The sequence below is a fragment of the Ambystoma mexicanum genome, chromosome 6q (assembly GCF_040938575.1).
Source record: "Ambystoma mexicanum isolate Mex_15411 chromosome 6q, UKY_AmexF1_1, whole genome shotgun sequence".
NCBI lineage: Eukaryota > Metazoa > Chordata > Amphibia > Caudata > Ambystomatidae > Ambystoma > Ambystoma mexicanum.
In genome coordinates, this window is record NC_090937.1 from 496933077 (window position 1) to 496948930 (window position 15854).

The 15854-nt window shown below is 45.1% G+C and overlaps 1 protein-coding gene across 40 annotated transcripts in view; it reads left to right on the forward strand.

Moving 5' to 3' along the window:
* The window catches only part of ANK2 (ankyrin 2), a 1645279-nt gene extending 1629772 nt beyond the window's left edge, over positions 1 to 15507 (forward strand). For 39 of the 40 annotated variants that reach the window (XM_069630993.1, XM_069630997.1, XM_069630984.1 and 36 more), the window contains 2 exons: positions 882 to 973; positions 13235 to 15507. In XM_069630993.1, the coding sequence (XP_069487094.1) occupies positions 882 to 973; positions 13235 to 13418 (276 nt within the window). In that variant the 3' untranslated portion in view covers positions 13419 to 15507. The remainder of the gene's footprint in view (positions 1 to 881; positions 974 to 13234) is intronic. The other variant, XM_069631002.1, reaches the window with a different exon arrangement.
* Positions 15508 to 15854: the final 347 nt, after the last annotated feature.

A 15854-nucleotide genomic window follows, 5' to 3' on the forward strand; every position in this document is an offset into this window, starting at 1 on the left:
GCACCACCAGATCGTCCTTATCGCACTGCCTCACAGTACCTAGGTTCAACCTAATATCGGCTGGAGGAGCTAGCTTCCCAGTCCAAGCAGCCATACGCTGGAACTCCATACCCATTGCCTTCAGACAGGAGCCCGCCCTCATGGCCTTCAAATCTGGATTGAAAAATTGGTTGAGCAATAATCCTCTCCAATAATGACCATGTCTGCACTTTGCACCCTTCCAGTACTTACTCCTCATGTTCGCCTGCTCTGCACCCCTGCCTATGTTTTGTCATAAATGCTATTGGTTTCTGGACCCCCTGTAACCATTCGTCCTTATAGCTATATTGTCTCCATGTATGTATTTCTCTTCTGATTCCATGTATGCAACTTACAAGTCTTCTCCAGCGCCCAGGTACCTCAGGATTCAGTGCGCGATACAAATAATAAACAAATACAAATACAAGGGTTTCACATTTGGCATTGCTCACCATCCAAACAAGGTTAGTAGTGGGCTTGGGAGAATCTCATCCCAATTGTGACCCCTTGTGGTACTTCAGTGACATCCCTGTAATCAGATGCCGTGCTGGCTTTCGTAGAAGGGGTGGTACGCACACACACGTATTTCTGTTGACATGGGGGGAGGATCTTTAGTAAGGATGTTTGGAGTCATGGGTGCACATAGATAGTTTTGGTAACTACAGCAAGGGTCGCGCCTGCACCCCTTGCCAACGCCAGCTACACATCCATGTCCCTAGAGAGGACCCACCGCTGCCCTGACTGCTTATTTCTGTGATTCAGTCGTTCATGTTCTCAGGCTCTTCCGTGACCGAGGAGTGATAGCGAGTGATTGTGAGTGCTGCCACTGTGTGTTTTCATCTCGCTTCTTTTTTTAACTGCAGGCCTTGAGTTACTCAGGTAGCGACTCAAAAGTGCATCCCCCCAGCATAGTTGAAAAAGAGGAGGTGAAGGAGGACGGATCCGTCATCAAGAGGTTTGCGATGGCATGTACACGTCTGACGTTTGGGTTGCAGTGCCGACAACTAATATATTTAGATATTTTCTGCCACTCCATTAAGCTTAGTGAACAAGGATGCTTTGACTTTACTAGTGCAAGCATGGCAAAGGAGTGTGACTTCATCGTGTGTGATATGCGCCCCGGGAATTCCCAAAGCAAGACCACCATGTGCACGATCTCACACAGTGAAGGATGGAGAAGGCTCGCGTGCACTAGATAATACTGGTCAATGAGATGGTTATGAACAGAATGGTTTAAAATTGTATGCGTATGCATGAACGTGGCCACGAGCACGTCCAGGAGAATCCACATGGACCAGGGACAGACTAGGTCTCGGGCACCAATGAAAAAATGGCGCTCAGTTGTAAATGTCAATTCATTCCTTTTGTGACAGAGTGTTTGAGTAGTACCCGAAGAGGGAGGGTTTTGATCAAATGTGATGCTTAGTGTGCATTTTAAAGAATATGTAATCAGTAACACTGGTCAAGACTACTAGCTGCAGGGTGAAGTATCTTAGCAAACTGGCAAGTGCCCCACTTTGACCAAATAAACGTGCCCACACTAGCATTTTGCGTTTTTGGCATGGGCATTGCCCTATAGGCCAGTCCGAGCCTGACATGGACGGCACAGAGAGTCAAACAACATGTTCTGCACTGCACCTATTAACCTGCAGCGCGATTTCTAAAGGTGCTTATCTTGGCCTGCATGCCCGGGGCCAGCAGCCTTTGCGCCTCTGAGACACTCATGGCTGGGAGAGGGAATTATCAGTGGGTTGCCATGGCAACAAAGGTTGCAGAGTGCAGGACCAGACAGGTTTTCTAATCCGTGTGCATTAGGAAGAAATGATGCCCTCGAACTTTTGCTTAAAATGGAAGAAGGAAGCACTCGCCTTCACTCCATAAAACTGCACAAAGTTTCCTTTCACAGTGATCTGCCTTGCCCCATTACAAGTATAAGAGCCCTTTGGTGATGCTACACCCCCCCCCACCCACTGCAAACGATAGCAGCACCGCTTTGAGGGGCCTGCACTATCCTGTGAAAAGTAGAGCAGTGCTGCTACGAAGCGCCGTTGCTGTCCTCTGGAAAGTGCAGTCTCATTGAAGTTACATCAACCCTTCTATGATGTGCCAGTACTGTACCACTAAAAGTAAAGGTATCGCGCCATGTGTAATGGTGTTGTACTATTTGTGGAATACCCAGTGGACTAAGGGGGATGCTAAATTGAGAGGGGGCTCTCATTAGGAGGCGCGTCTTAAGTATGTGTGTACCCCTAACTAGAGCCCCCCCTTTCGCCAATGGGGGGCAGGAGGGCTGGTGAAAGCAGGGGAGCTGGGGTGCACTGCCATTATTACCTTTGTTGCACCCAGCCCCTCAGGACTGGGCGCCCCAAAGGTGTGACACCAGTGTGCCTAGGGGTGTAGCTAGTTCTGGAAAAGATCCAGGGCTACGCCAATGTCGGGACTCGGGGCGAGCTAGCCTTTTGGTTATAGCCCCTGAGCTTCTATCCGGAGCTACATACTAAAGACCCAGGGCTAAAGACCCCCCAGGCCACCCTAGTGACGCCTTTGAGTGTGCCCCAGCTCTCCCACAGCAGACAAACCGTTCTTTCAAGGCGCTGTGTGGTTAAAAACCACAGGCTTCTTGAAGGAAAGGGCTGCCTGCTGTGTGATGACTCTGAACTCCGAAAAAGAAGGAGGGCTGGAGGGCTCAGTCTCTTTGTTTCAAAGTAAAGAGTCATCACGCACCATGAATCCTCGTTTAAAAGGCATTGTGCTGCATGATGTCTCTTTACTAAGAAACAAAAGCAGAGACTGTGCCCTCCAGCCCTCCTCCAGTTTCGGAGTTATGAGTCATTACACTGGCTAGCTGCAGATGTCAGTATTTCAGAAGTTCTGACACCTTCAGCCAGCCTGTGTAACTGTGCAGCGCTTTGGCTACATGGAGCCAGCCCGTGTAACTATGCAGCGCTTCGGCTACACGGCTGCCTGATGTGTCGGCATGGCTGCGGCTAGTCGGGGTGTGCCCTGGTAGAGCCCCAATTTGGGAGCCCTTACTGAAGACCGCCAGGGATTGGACCGAGCTAACCCTGCCCACTTAAAGCCCTGGGAATACCCCATTAAAAAAATTGCAGCTCTGCTGGTAAGTCCGGGCACTGCCACATGTCAGGCAGATTAGCTCAGGTATGACATGCCTGTTGTCAATTTTCAAAGTAAAGCAGTTGAGCTGCAAGGTTCCCGTCCGGTCATTACAACTAACCCACCTCCCCTATGAATTACATCATGGACTGCCTTTTAAATGCAGACCAACACTGCTATAAAGCAAGGTACTTTCTCATTTATACCTGCTCTCTCTAAACAGGCACCGAATAATACAGCCTGTCAAATACCTCATTCCAGTATGTTGCCACCTTCTATAATCTAACATATGAGACACAGTAGAAGACCATTCTTTTCCTTCGTTAAACAGTACAAGTCTATACATCCTTGTGGGTTTTGAGTGGCCATGGAGCAGGAGTCTCTGCTGGATGTAGCTAAACTCCTCCTCTACTGCTGAGCAGTGCACTGATCTCATCATCTTATCCCATTCTCCCTCTGGCAGTTCGACCCTCGCTTTCAAAGATCATTTGTAGCATCATTTCGAAAAGTCACTTACTTGAGCTGGCCCAGAAACTAATGACACCTTCAGACATCCTGAGATGCCCCATTGCAGGTATAGTACGCCAGCTCTAAAAGCGTGTATTGTGCCATCTATATAACATAACATTAAAGTGATGAACATTTACGCCCCCATTATAAATCACTCAGCACCTGCCATGAAGTGCCTCTACTGTCCATTGAAGTGTACATCCTTCAGGTGCCTGTACTGTTTCACTGAAAGTCTCCCTGCTTTGAAGTTACTGTAAGGCAGACCTCCAGACAACCAACCAAGAAAGAACAATCATCTGAGGAAACAAGCTTGGTGCACCTCTTTGCAAGGAATATAAGATTTATTTTGTATACAAAAAGGGAAAAGGTGACAGAGGGTGCTGTAGAACCCAACTGCCAGGAAGCTCACTCTTGAGTTAGTTCAATGAATGCAAGCAGTTATACGGCAAATCATAGTCACTCGTGATGCAAACAGCATACAGTGTTATCCCACCACCTTCATTAGCTACCACCTATATACATACTGCCAGTCTCCTATAGTCCCTTGACCGATTGGCCACATCTTCATCTACCCCTGCCCTCCAATACGTGACTTTCGACTTGGTCATCTTGGTTCCCTGCTACCTGATTGGCAGGTTCGTGAAATGTTACCCTTCCCTAGGGCCTAGTCATATGGCAGGCACCTGGTCATTAAAATGAGCTCATTGTATAGCCTTGAGGTCAAATTGGCCCTTTTAGACTAAATAAGAGCTTCTCCTGATCCCAGGCACATGGGCAACCCCATCATGCCTTCCGTTGCTGGGCTGAATTAGTTGGCCTCACCTCTTGCTGCCCATAGTACAAATCACAGGACGTTTCACTTCTTGCTCCCTGCTGATCAGCTGTCCCTCTTGGAAACTCCTTCTGGAGACCACACTTATCAGCCACATTGTGAAGGATTTGGGTGTCCTCGTTTGTGGGCATCTGGGCGTTCAAAAGGGACAGTCATTATTCTGAGGGATGCTAGTGCCCTAAATCTAGACAAGGCCTTTGCCAGCACAAAACCTCTTCCCCATCCACTTACATTCCTTTCTGATGTCGCAGGCCTGCAACACGAGACAACCACATTTTAGCTATCAAGCCTGAAGGCCTCTGCATTCGCTTTTCCTGCTGGGGCTCGGGATGGGGAAGTGATTTGAAACTTATTACATGCTATTCTGCTACTTTCATCATGACCCGCCGCAGACTAGGCCACTTCAAATATGGCGAGTATGTGAGCGGGAAGCAGCACCGGGCAGGACAAGATCAGAGAGGTTGAGCAGGCCTTGAGATGGGCGAGGAGGAGAGTATCCAGAGATGTAGATAGCTAGATGCCTGCTCTGAGGGTCTCTGCACTAACCGATGCCCTCATACTCCTGCACTGGACCAGAAAAACATTTCTTGCAGTAAAGCATGTTTTGGGGACTGCCTCCATTGCGATCAAAACATAATTTGACCTATGCATTTTGGGTGGAGGTAAAATTATGGAGTCATACCCTACATTTTTGAGCATATTACAACCACTAATCATTCTCTATTTTCAGAATATTGCATGGTGTAAATACCCCAATCCTTCGATAACAATGACTGGTATTTGTATGTTTCTACTAGTAGCACCAAATTCATAACCTGTTTCCTTCTCCCTTAACTACATGTACAGCCCCTTGCTGTAAGCAATTCCAAAATAATTGCTGCCGGGACTCCAGCTGAATAATGGCCTGCATTGCTTGACTCACTCATTATGCATTATTTGGTCTGAGCTGATGTCAGATTGACATTGTTGATCTGACAGAGAATATGTGCTTGTGCATTCGCCAAAGAAGGACTGTGGCCACAGTTGCCTTGCAGGCACGAACATGGACGCCGTTGCCTTGCAGGCACGAACATGGACGCTGTTGCCTTGCGGGCACGAACATGGACGCTGTTGCCTTGCAGGCACGAACATGGACGCTGTTGCCTTGCGGGCACGAACATAGACGCCGTTGCCTTGCAGGCACGAACATGGACGCTGTTGCCTTGCGGGCACGAACATAGACGCCGTTGCCTTGCAGGCACGAACATGGACGCTGTTGCCTTGCGGGCACGAACATAGACGCCGTTGCCTTGCAGGCACGAACATGGACGCCGTTGCCTTGCAGGCACGAACATGGACGCTGTTGCCTTGCGGGCACGAACATGGACACCGTTGCTTATCCCAGCGCTATTCATAGTGGTGTGAGCTTCCTTTGGGATAGCTGCCTATAATTAAACGTTTCTACTCCAAGGTCGCTCACATCCAGTTGCTTTGTAAGTTGTCCAAAACAACTCCCTCGCTGTATGATAACAAATGATGTGACGTCATGTGTTGAAAAACAAGCCCGGTATCCTATGCTCAACTATGCAAGCAAAAAGAAAGAAGCTATTTCTGCCCGCACTGCTCCTTGGAGACACTCTGGACAAGACGAAGAATGCAACTCTACCCACATCCTCCAAATTCACAAAATGTCATGTTGAAATGTGCTTTTCTGAAATAACGGTCGGCATGAAATTGGAAAGCACTTGGGTGTCTTTCTACGTAATGGACATTCTCTTAAATAATTATCATGAAGCATATGGAAGCATATGGCTTTTAGGTGACCCCATTAGTTTTCGCTTCTTGTTTAATATTCCAAGCAGATGTTAATATGAATCAACAATTAATTATAAATAAAGTCATGATGAATGGCCCAGGGCCATTGTGAACTGGAATCCCTGAATGTTTCATCTGTGACGATGCCAAATGCAGTAGGCTAGGGGATGCCCTTGATGCAGGCCTTGGAGGATGGGGGACCCGCCACTCCGTCCCCAGTGTCATTAGCAAGTGATCCCGTACACCAGGATTCTGCAACCTGCGGCTCTCCAGATGTTTTGGACTACAAGCCCCATCGTCCCTCACCATTCACTATGCTGGATATGGTTGATGGGAGGAGTAGTCCAAAACATCAGGATGACCAAAGGTTGCATACCCCTGCCCTACACACATGACACCTCTACTGCCCCAGGAGAGGGGGATATGGAAACCATGAGGACCCAGCTGTTTGCCAACCCACATCGCTGGGAGCCCATGAGCTGCACTGTATTTACTGTTAGATTGGGTGTTTTCAGAGTCATAATATTTCACCATACCCATTTGGCCCACAGCTGTGAGGAAGAACTCAGAAGAGGATAGTAAATGTAGTTAGGAGACTCAGTGTTCCGATAGGGGAACATGCAGACATGAATTCAAAAATGGCAGACTCCACAGCGCAATGCCAATCCCTGTGGGGAAATTGTAGTTTGCTCAACGCTTACCCCATTGCCATGCTCCCCTCATAACAAGCATGGAGCTGACACTAATGTCACCCTTCCAAGCCCCGGTCCTGTCTCCGCATGAGGGTTCCATGTAATAATGTCGCCACAAAAATCTCGCCATGCAAAAATATCACCGAAAAATGGCCGTTTTTGGTGGCGACATTATTGCATGGAACATGCGGGGGACAGCAACCCACAAACCTTTTTTTTTCTTTTTTTAAATTTTTTTTTTCTTTTTTTGCCCCTGTGCCCATATATATGGTTACCCAAATAATACCGCGAGGACATTTTCGCGGCGATATTATTACCTGATACCCGCATGAGAATATTAGTGTGCCATAGCATAAGGAAACTGGGAGGGTTTGAAGTCAGAAGGCAGAAATATAAAGTAGAGTGTGGCTGAGCAATGAGGAGATGAATTGGACGAGGAGAGAGGAGAGAGGCAGAGACAAAAGGAGTGTTTGGTGGAGCAGTGACGAGGTGAAGTGGAAAAGGGGATAAAAAGAATGCAAGGTGATGCAAAGGAGAAGGTGAGAGGAGGAGGCAGGGAGCAAGAGAGTGGAAAGGGGGTTGAGTAGAGAAAAAGTTAAGAGAACAGGCGAAAGGATGAGAAGAGCTTAGGAAGAAATGAATGGCAGATAATGAGGAAAAAGCAGGGGTGGAGGAGGGGCCTAAGAACATAACCCGGACGAAGTGGGCTCCTTCCACTCCATGATTGCCCATTTCTCAAAACTCTTCCAACTCACCCCAGAAGAGAAGAAGGAGGGCTTCCTGTATCCGGGTACTCAGTGAACTATGCAAAATACTGCTTGACTCCATCGCAGAACGCGCTGTTTCTGGGGTCCAAGCTCAACACGGTATCCTGCCTGGAGGCTCTGTCGGAGGAGAGGATAGCGGCCATTTTGGGCAAGGTACAACGGCTGTTAGCACTGAAGATCACCACGGTCAGGACCATCAAGTCGCTGCTCAGCATGATGTCGTCATGTATCTACTTGATCTGGCTCTGCAGGTTGTGGATGCGACCGCGCCAAGATTTCCTGGACTCCCGTTGGATCCAGGTGTCCGGAAGCTTCAAGAACAGGATCATGCTCGACAAGGAGTTCCGTCGAACAATAAAGTGGTGGGGCGTGCGCCTCAACATCGTTGGGGGCACAGACTTCCAGAGCCCCATACCAGGAGATGGTCACGACGGATGCTTTCCTGGAAGGGTGGGGAGCACACACCGGACGTTTCCACACCAGAGGCCTGTGGCTGCCAGAGGAGAAGGCGCTACACGTCAACATCCTGGAACTACGGGCTGTGTTTTGGGCCCTAGAGTCATTTCTTCCATCCCTCCATCCCTCAAGGGCAAAGTGGTGAGGGTCTCCACAGACAATACCACCACAATGTTTTATATCTGTTCCTCATTCCTTTTCACCTGGTGGGCGTCAACAACACCGTCGCCCACTACCTCAGGAGGGAGCTGCACTCTTGCCACAAGTGGGAGCTTTGGCAGGATCAAGTGGTCAACCTCTTCCTGAGATGGGGCAGTCCCCAGATAAATCTGTTTGCGACGGCGACAAACACCAAGTGCCGGAGGTTCGCCAGCAGGTTCCCGCAGCCGGGGAGCATGGGGGACGCATTCTCCTTCCTTTGGGAAGGCCTGTTCCTGTATGCGTTCCCTCCATTGCCGCTCCTACTACGAGTCATCAGTCAACTCAGACGGTGCCGGTGCAGGATGATCCTCGTTGCACCAGCGCAGCCGAGGCAAATCTGGTAGCTGGACCTTCTCAGCATGTCAGCGTCCTCTCCAGTCAAGCTGCCATTCTCCAGTCGCGGATCTCCTCATCAGGGAAGGAGGCGAAACCCTGCACCACAACCTAGGATCGCTGAACCTGAAGGCCTGGCTCCTGCAGCATTAGACTTTGGTGGGTACAAACTGCCTGCAGACTGTAGGGAGGTCCTCACCAAGGCCAGGGCGTTATCGACTCTGAAGTGTTACAGACACAAATGGAAGCGTTTCACAACTTGGTGCCGGTCGCAAAAGATTAACCCTCTGAGGGTCACGTCTCCCCAAGTCCATTCCGTACTTGTTGGCTAAGTCAGGGCTGACGCACAACTCCATCAAAATGTATCTGGCGGCTATCTCCCGCTACACCAGGTCTCCGGGACATCCTTCTCTTTGGTCGCACAATCTAGTGAAGGAGTTCATCAAAGGACTGTTCTGTTTCTTCCTGCCGGTGAAGGAGCCTGCCCCGGCATGGGAACTCAACATGGTACTGACTAGGCTCATGGGGGCCCCATTCGAGCTGATGCATCAAGCGCCGCTTAAGTTCCTGTCTTGGAAGACAGCTTTCATTGTGGCCATCACCTTTGCCAGGAGAATAGGTGGGATCCTGGCCTTGTCCTGCAAGCAGCCTTACTTGACTTTCCACGAGACGAACGAGGATGGCGCTGCAGACGCACCCCTTCCTCATGCCCAAGGTTCCGTCGGAATTTTGGTATTGTCCCAAAGTTTCCATATTAAATGTATGGGCTGCGACCATGATGAATGGCAAGGTTTCAAACCATAAATTAAAATCACCTTCTGAAAGAAGGTTTTGGTGTACAAGCACAAGATTACTAATAAGTGAAGCTAAATAATGTGCTAAAAGAATATTTGGGGTTGGTACACTATACACTAGGACCAAAATCAAATACAGAGCTGACTTGACTTTTGACAGTTGTATGTTCCATTAAAATGTAAACGTGTGTCACATAGTGCCCTGCCTGACTGTGTTGATAATAGTGGAGTCACAAAGGGGATTGGGTGCCACCACAAGCAACATGACGCTGAGCCCGGCGACAGCCTAGGGAGGATCTCCCAACCATGCCACGTGTGAAGGGCAGGGGCTCATTGTATTGCAGCCATAGATGGTGCTTCGCCTTTAAGGAAGTTGAGGATCAGTGGTCCCATGGAGTCATCAAGCACTTGCATGCTCAACTCCTTGCTCGAAGGTGAGATAACCTCTCCAAACTCTACCCAGAAAAAGGGAGGAACCTCAGCTACCCCAGGAAATCTGAGAGGCAGTCAACGAGTTCTCACTCAAGGCCTTCATTCTCATACAGTGAAGAACAGGTAGGCCAAAGGAGTCCACCCGTATGGCAAAGCCTTAGTGTGACCACCAGAAAGAAGAGCACCCACTGGGAGGGACTAGCCAGCCCTAAGTCAACAGATAAGTAGAATTCATGCTCAGGAGTGGTACCGACCAGCCATTCCATATATCAGTGACCTAAAGACCTAGAGGAAGTTGGAACTCAAAGGTGGCAGAAGTAGTTCTTAATGTTGTGCTCCAGCAGACACTAGAGACCTTTGTAAGCCCAGATAACTACAATTGCCAATGTCCTTACACCAAACCTGCATATCCAAGTTCCCTTAACCCAGAGAGTCTCTGCAAGGCAGGCTCAGAGTTTGTCAGTCGAAAGGAGGACTGCCTAGGGAGAAGGATGAGCCAATCCCATGCCCCACTCGGGGCTGTATGTCATCTCCAGAGGTAGATCCTGATAGCCAATCTACCAGACCTGAGTCCTATTAAACTAGAGAGAGACTGCAAGGAGCGACCAGAGCGTGTAAAAACCCAAGGTCAGTAGGTGGTGGAATTAGGAAGAAGGACGGAGAGCTCATTTGGTGCTGGCTAGAGAGGTGAACAGAAAGAGCTGGAGAAGGTGCTTAAGAAGAAGAAAGAGCTGGAGATTCCCTAGAGCCTGCGGAGAGCAGGACGCAGGAGGATGAAAGAGAAACTCAGAACCTTTTCCAAAAACAGTACTTTGGATGATCAAATGGCTATTAAGTCATTTATTTCATAAATACAGTAGTCAAGATCCCCAGGCCAATGGTAGCATATATATATAAAGGGGTTTGTGTTTCTTTTAAAACAGTGGGTGTTGACATGGAATTCCGTGAAAAAGCATTAAAAATGATAAAAAGTTATTATAGAAAAATCTGAACTATTGAAATCAGTTATTTGAAGAATTTTGGAAACAATTTTAAAACATAACAGTATAACAAGATTGTTAAAAACACAAGAATTTAAAAATGTTAAGTATAAAATGTTAATTTTAGTTATAAGAACACCATTATGTGTGAAAAAGGCATGCTTCAAAATATTTTCTGTAAATAGTTTAGAAATTGATAATTTTTTTTAAAATAAAAAAAGTAAACCAAAGAGCAACATTTTAATTATAAACTATTTAAATATGTATATGACACGAGATATATAAACCATGTTAAATGTCTAAAACATATATTACTTTATCTTTCGACGTGTTGTCATTTTTGTTTAAATTTGAATGGGTGTGTGCTTGAACTTTTTGTTACTTTATTTTTCATTAAAAATGTGTATATTTTGTAAATAGGTTAAAGGTTCATACAAATTCCAAAAATATATGTTTATAGTTGTCATTTTTTATTGTGATGTTTCCAATTTTAACAACCTTATACCTTGGGGTTGCTTTTTAAAGTTATTTTATATATATTGTTGAAACATGTTTAAAAAATTCTAATAATGATTTGCATATGGTTAATAGTCTACACATTATAATACATTTTATGTGAATTGGATTATCATGTCTTTGGATCCTATGTCACATTTTTGACTTCAAAAGTTTATTTTCCTTCTTTTCAAACAGTTTAGAAGTTTCAAAATTCTTAAAATATATTATAGTACAGTTAATATTCCCACATATTATATGTTTTTACTGTTTTAATTTGCTAAAGCTTGAATTTTGTGAACCATTTTTAAATTCAAAGTTGATACTTTCATTTTTAAAAAATATTTACATGTATGGCTGTTCCAGCAAAACATTGGTGTATCCCGGATACCTCCTATCTTGTCACACCACCATCCATATATTGTACTGTGATAACCGTTCCTAATATTTACATGATAACTTGTTCAATGCTTGCTACCAATATTTTGCTCTATGATCTATATAGCGCTCTGTTGCTGCCGGGCTAGATGTGTTTTCTATAAATACATAATGTTAATAATAATCAAAGTAGCTAACAATCTAAAACCTATTTCAACATGCTTTGAATTTAAAAATGGTTCACAAAATTCAAGCTTTAGCAAATTAAAACAGTAAAAACATATAATATGTGGGAATATTAACTGTACTATAATATATTTTAAGAATTTTGACACAACATAGAAGGCTAGCTCATTTTATAGATAGATTATAATAATGATGTAGCAGGCTTAATGAGCTAGCCTTCTATGTTGTGTCACTTTATTTTAAAGGGTTTATAGTTTCATGTTTTGGAATCCTTTAAAAGTATCTAAAAATAACAAAAATAGCAAAAATAACAAAATATATTTCAACCATCAACCTCTAATAATATGCTCTTTTGGTGATTCGTGTTCAGATTTAAAATGTTCAACTTCATCTCAAATCTCTCAAACGTCCTTGAGGTTCCAGGATTGTAGGTGGATTCAAAGGTATTTGAGGTCAATTTCAATAGCCCACAGGCAGATGTCTACTTTCTGAAGTTCTGAGATTCCCCTTGGTCCTTTTAAAGGACACTTGAGCATGCCTACCCTACCCTTATATCAATGATTTGAATCTTCACCAAGAAAGAGTGTATGAAATAAAAATGTACAAAATGTGGCTACTAATTGCAAACATCAGTTTGTAGGTGCATGCCGGGTCAATGCATTATGTATTTAGGGAACACATATTGCCTAATAAGTCTGAAACCTCTCCCACATTCTATGCTTAATTTAATTATCCAAGGAATCACTTTGTGTATTAAAATATACTGAAATTAGGTTGTTCTTAAATTAATAGAACTCATTTGACCATGAGATGGCAAAAGTAAGAGTGTGATTATTTTCTCATTTGTAGAGAAATTGCTGATTGCCATTTGATGAACATGCTTTAGTACAATGCCTGAAACACGCCTCCAGACTTACTACGGGCCCATTCATGGGGACGTTACTATGAGTAACTCTGACGTATCCATGAATTACTCTTGTAATGGGCTCTTCGGTTCACAAAGAAATCCCTATTATTCAGGAGTAGGTCAGATTTACTCATATAAACGTCTTTGTTAATAGAATATCCACCTCTACAAGTAACTCAGTTACTCATAGTAAGTTCTTTGCGAATAGGCCCGCCGTATCTCGCAGAAGGCATCACACTATGATCCAAAGAGGACACAAAAAAAGCTTTGTCCATTAAGTTGTATGGAGGTATTGTTTTCACGTCATGGTGGTAGTGACTGTTCTGCTTTGCTTTCCTCCTTTAGGACGATGATGAGTAAAGCCAGCACACAGAAGAGGACTGTGGTGAAGGACCAGCATGGAAAACATGTTCACGTGGAGCGGCTGGAGGATGTTCCGGAAGCCTTGCAGCAGGACGACCTCCAGCGCGATCTCCAGCAACTTCTTCGCCGTTACTGCAGAGAGGACAGGGAGCAAGATGCCAAATGAGCGACTGACATAGCTCACATACCCATGCAGTATGCACCGCTCGCTTCCTTCTCCGGGCAGGCAGGTCTTTACGATGCATTCTCTCTGAAAGACACTGACCTCCAAAGTTTGGCATAGGCAGGAAACTCATCTTATTTCCCTTTTTGTTAACTGTAAGCTAATTTGTGACCAAAGATAACATCCGTTATTCGGGATGGTTTATCCACTAACCTTTGTCTCTGTGAAGCACTGGGAACGTGCTACCTTTGCAGCCATTACGTCACCCCTATGCTTTTTGCATCATCTACGGGAAATTGCGTTATACCAAGCCAGCTTCACCCACAGCCCTCTTCAAGTGACTATGAACGCATTCCCTCAAAGGGATCGTCACGTGTAAATTCTACATAGCTAAAGGTCTTGGACATATTGTACATAAAACTGCCGACGCTCTACCTATTACGTCTACCCTGTGCACCTTGAAGTCAGAGAGGCTGTTGAAACGGAAGAATGGTTGATCATAGAGACTAGTGCAAATGATATGGTACATTAACACGCGTAACTTGCAGTTAAGGTTGCACTGATCAGAGCATGCCAGACCGGCTGTGCGCATTGGACTTACAACACAACGTCACAATCGAACACAATTCAAGGCTCTAAGAGTCAGGAGGCTCATTTTCATGTATGGCTGTTAGATGTTGAAATTGACTGTGTCCGTCTGTGCTTTTCAGACTTTTAAAACTCACCCACCAGGGGTGTGCAGAAAGGTAAAGCCGCACCACGACATAAACAATTTGGCACGCCGCCGGCCTTGCTCGCATCTATGTTCATGGAACCTGTGTACATTAACATTTCATAGGGTGGGAAGGACTGGTGGCACAGTGTTTCACTAGTCATGTCCTGTGTCCATCACTGCTTCTGTGGCTCACCTTGTCTTATCAACGGTACGTCCTGCTGGCCACTGCGCCACACATGAACTGCCCGGAAAAAACTATTTGCCCACAAGACTAAATGGTTTAACGCATTCACCATGTCTATCAGGATTGCCTCTTCTTTTGGTACATGCATGTGGCATACAAAGAAACAAAAACACCTGTAATAATGTGGACCGCTTCTTCACCCTTTTCAGCGCTGAGCGAACACTTGTCACATTGTGTCATCTTTATTGTTGTTTTTTTTGTGGGGAAGATTTCTGTGTCAATTTTCGGTTTTATTTTCGTTTTTTTTTTACAAAGTTGTCTTCACTTTCTCTAAACTAACCCTCAGAGAACTGTTATAGCATTTCTGCATTTTCTTTCTCATCGAACCGAGAGTAAAACAATTCAATGTTTTGTCTTTACCCTATTCTACAGGTGGGTGTAACAATGTAGCCTTTAACGTATATATTTATATATATATATATGCATATATACATAAAATTCATATAAACTATATACATTTTGAATCAGCTTATTTGGCAAAAACAACAGTTTATTAAGGGAGAAGCAGAAGCAAGCTGCAAGGGTAGATATTTTTCCAAACACGTCTGGTATTTTACTGCTAGAAGAAGACAACTACAACTCACTCAGTGCTTTGAATGTCAAAAACGTACAGCAAACAGTAAGACTTCCTCGTCCAACGAACCCTGCCCAGAGAGGAACAACATGGGAGCTTGGCGTCTCACCAGCATGGCCGCCATGGTGACCGCCTCTTGTTAGATGTGCTGCTGCTGGCGGAAGGTGCTGGAACACTGCTTCTCCCGCCAGGGAGCCATTTTAAAACACACGGGGCGTCGTCAGCCTGCTGACAGGAGTTGAGGAAAAGCATATCTGTTGTGTTGTTTGCGGTGCAGATGGTGTCTGTAACATAAGTGGTTACGCACATATTTCTTTTCACTTTGGACTCTTTCTTTTGACGTGTTATCGAAGAGCTTGAATACAGTGCGAAGAAGTGAATGTTAAGTTGGCGAGTCAGCGTCTTGTTGCCATGGTGATAACACTAATTGACTATATCTATGAGGGCATGTATTAGTTGAAAAAAAAATAAACAAATTGAAATGCGACACTAACCATACATAGCTGCAATGTGTACAATGGCTGATTTAATTCAATAAAATGTACAAGTGTTAAATGTACTCTTCAAGATTGGGTGGCTTTTTTATAAAGACATGCTGTTACATACATGCGACAAGCCAAAACGTCAATTGGTGATATTAAAGATGATTTTTTTTCACATTGAGGGAAGGCCAGTATCTTCTGCACTCATTTAGTATTCATGCCAAAGTGAAATATCCTGTTGCACATTGATTTCATGTTTTGCACTCGTGTGTGTACACCTTCACAGTGATACAACTGCACTATCACATTTTGAAACTTAGACCTCAGGGAGGACACCAGGAGCCAGATTATCCAACATTTGCACAGGTGCAAAACACGGAACAGTTGGAAAGAGCACGAGTTTTGCTGCCTGGGTAAAACGGGG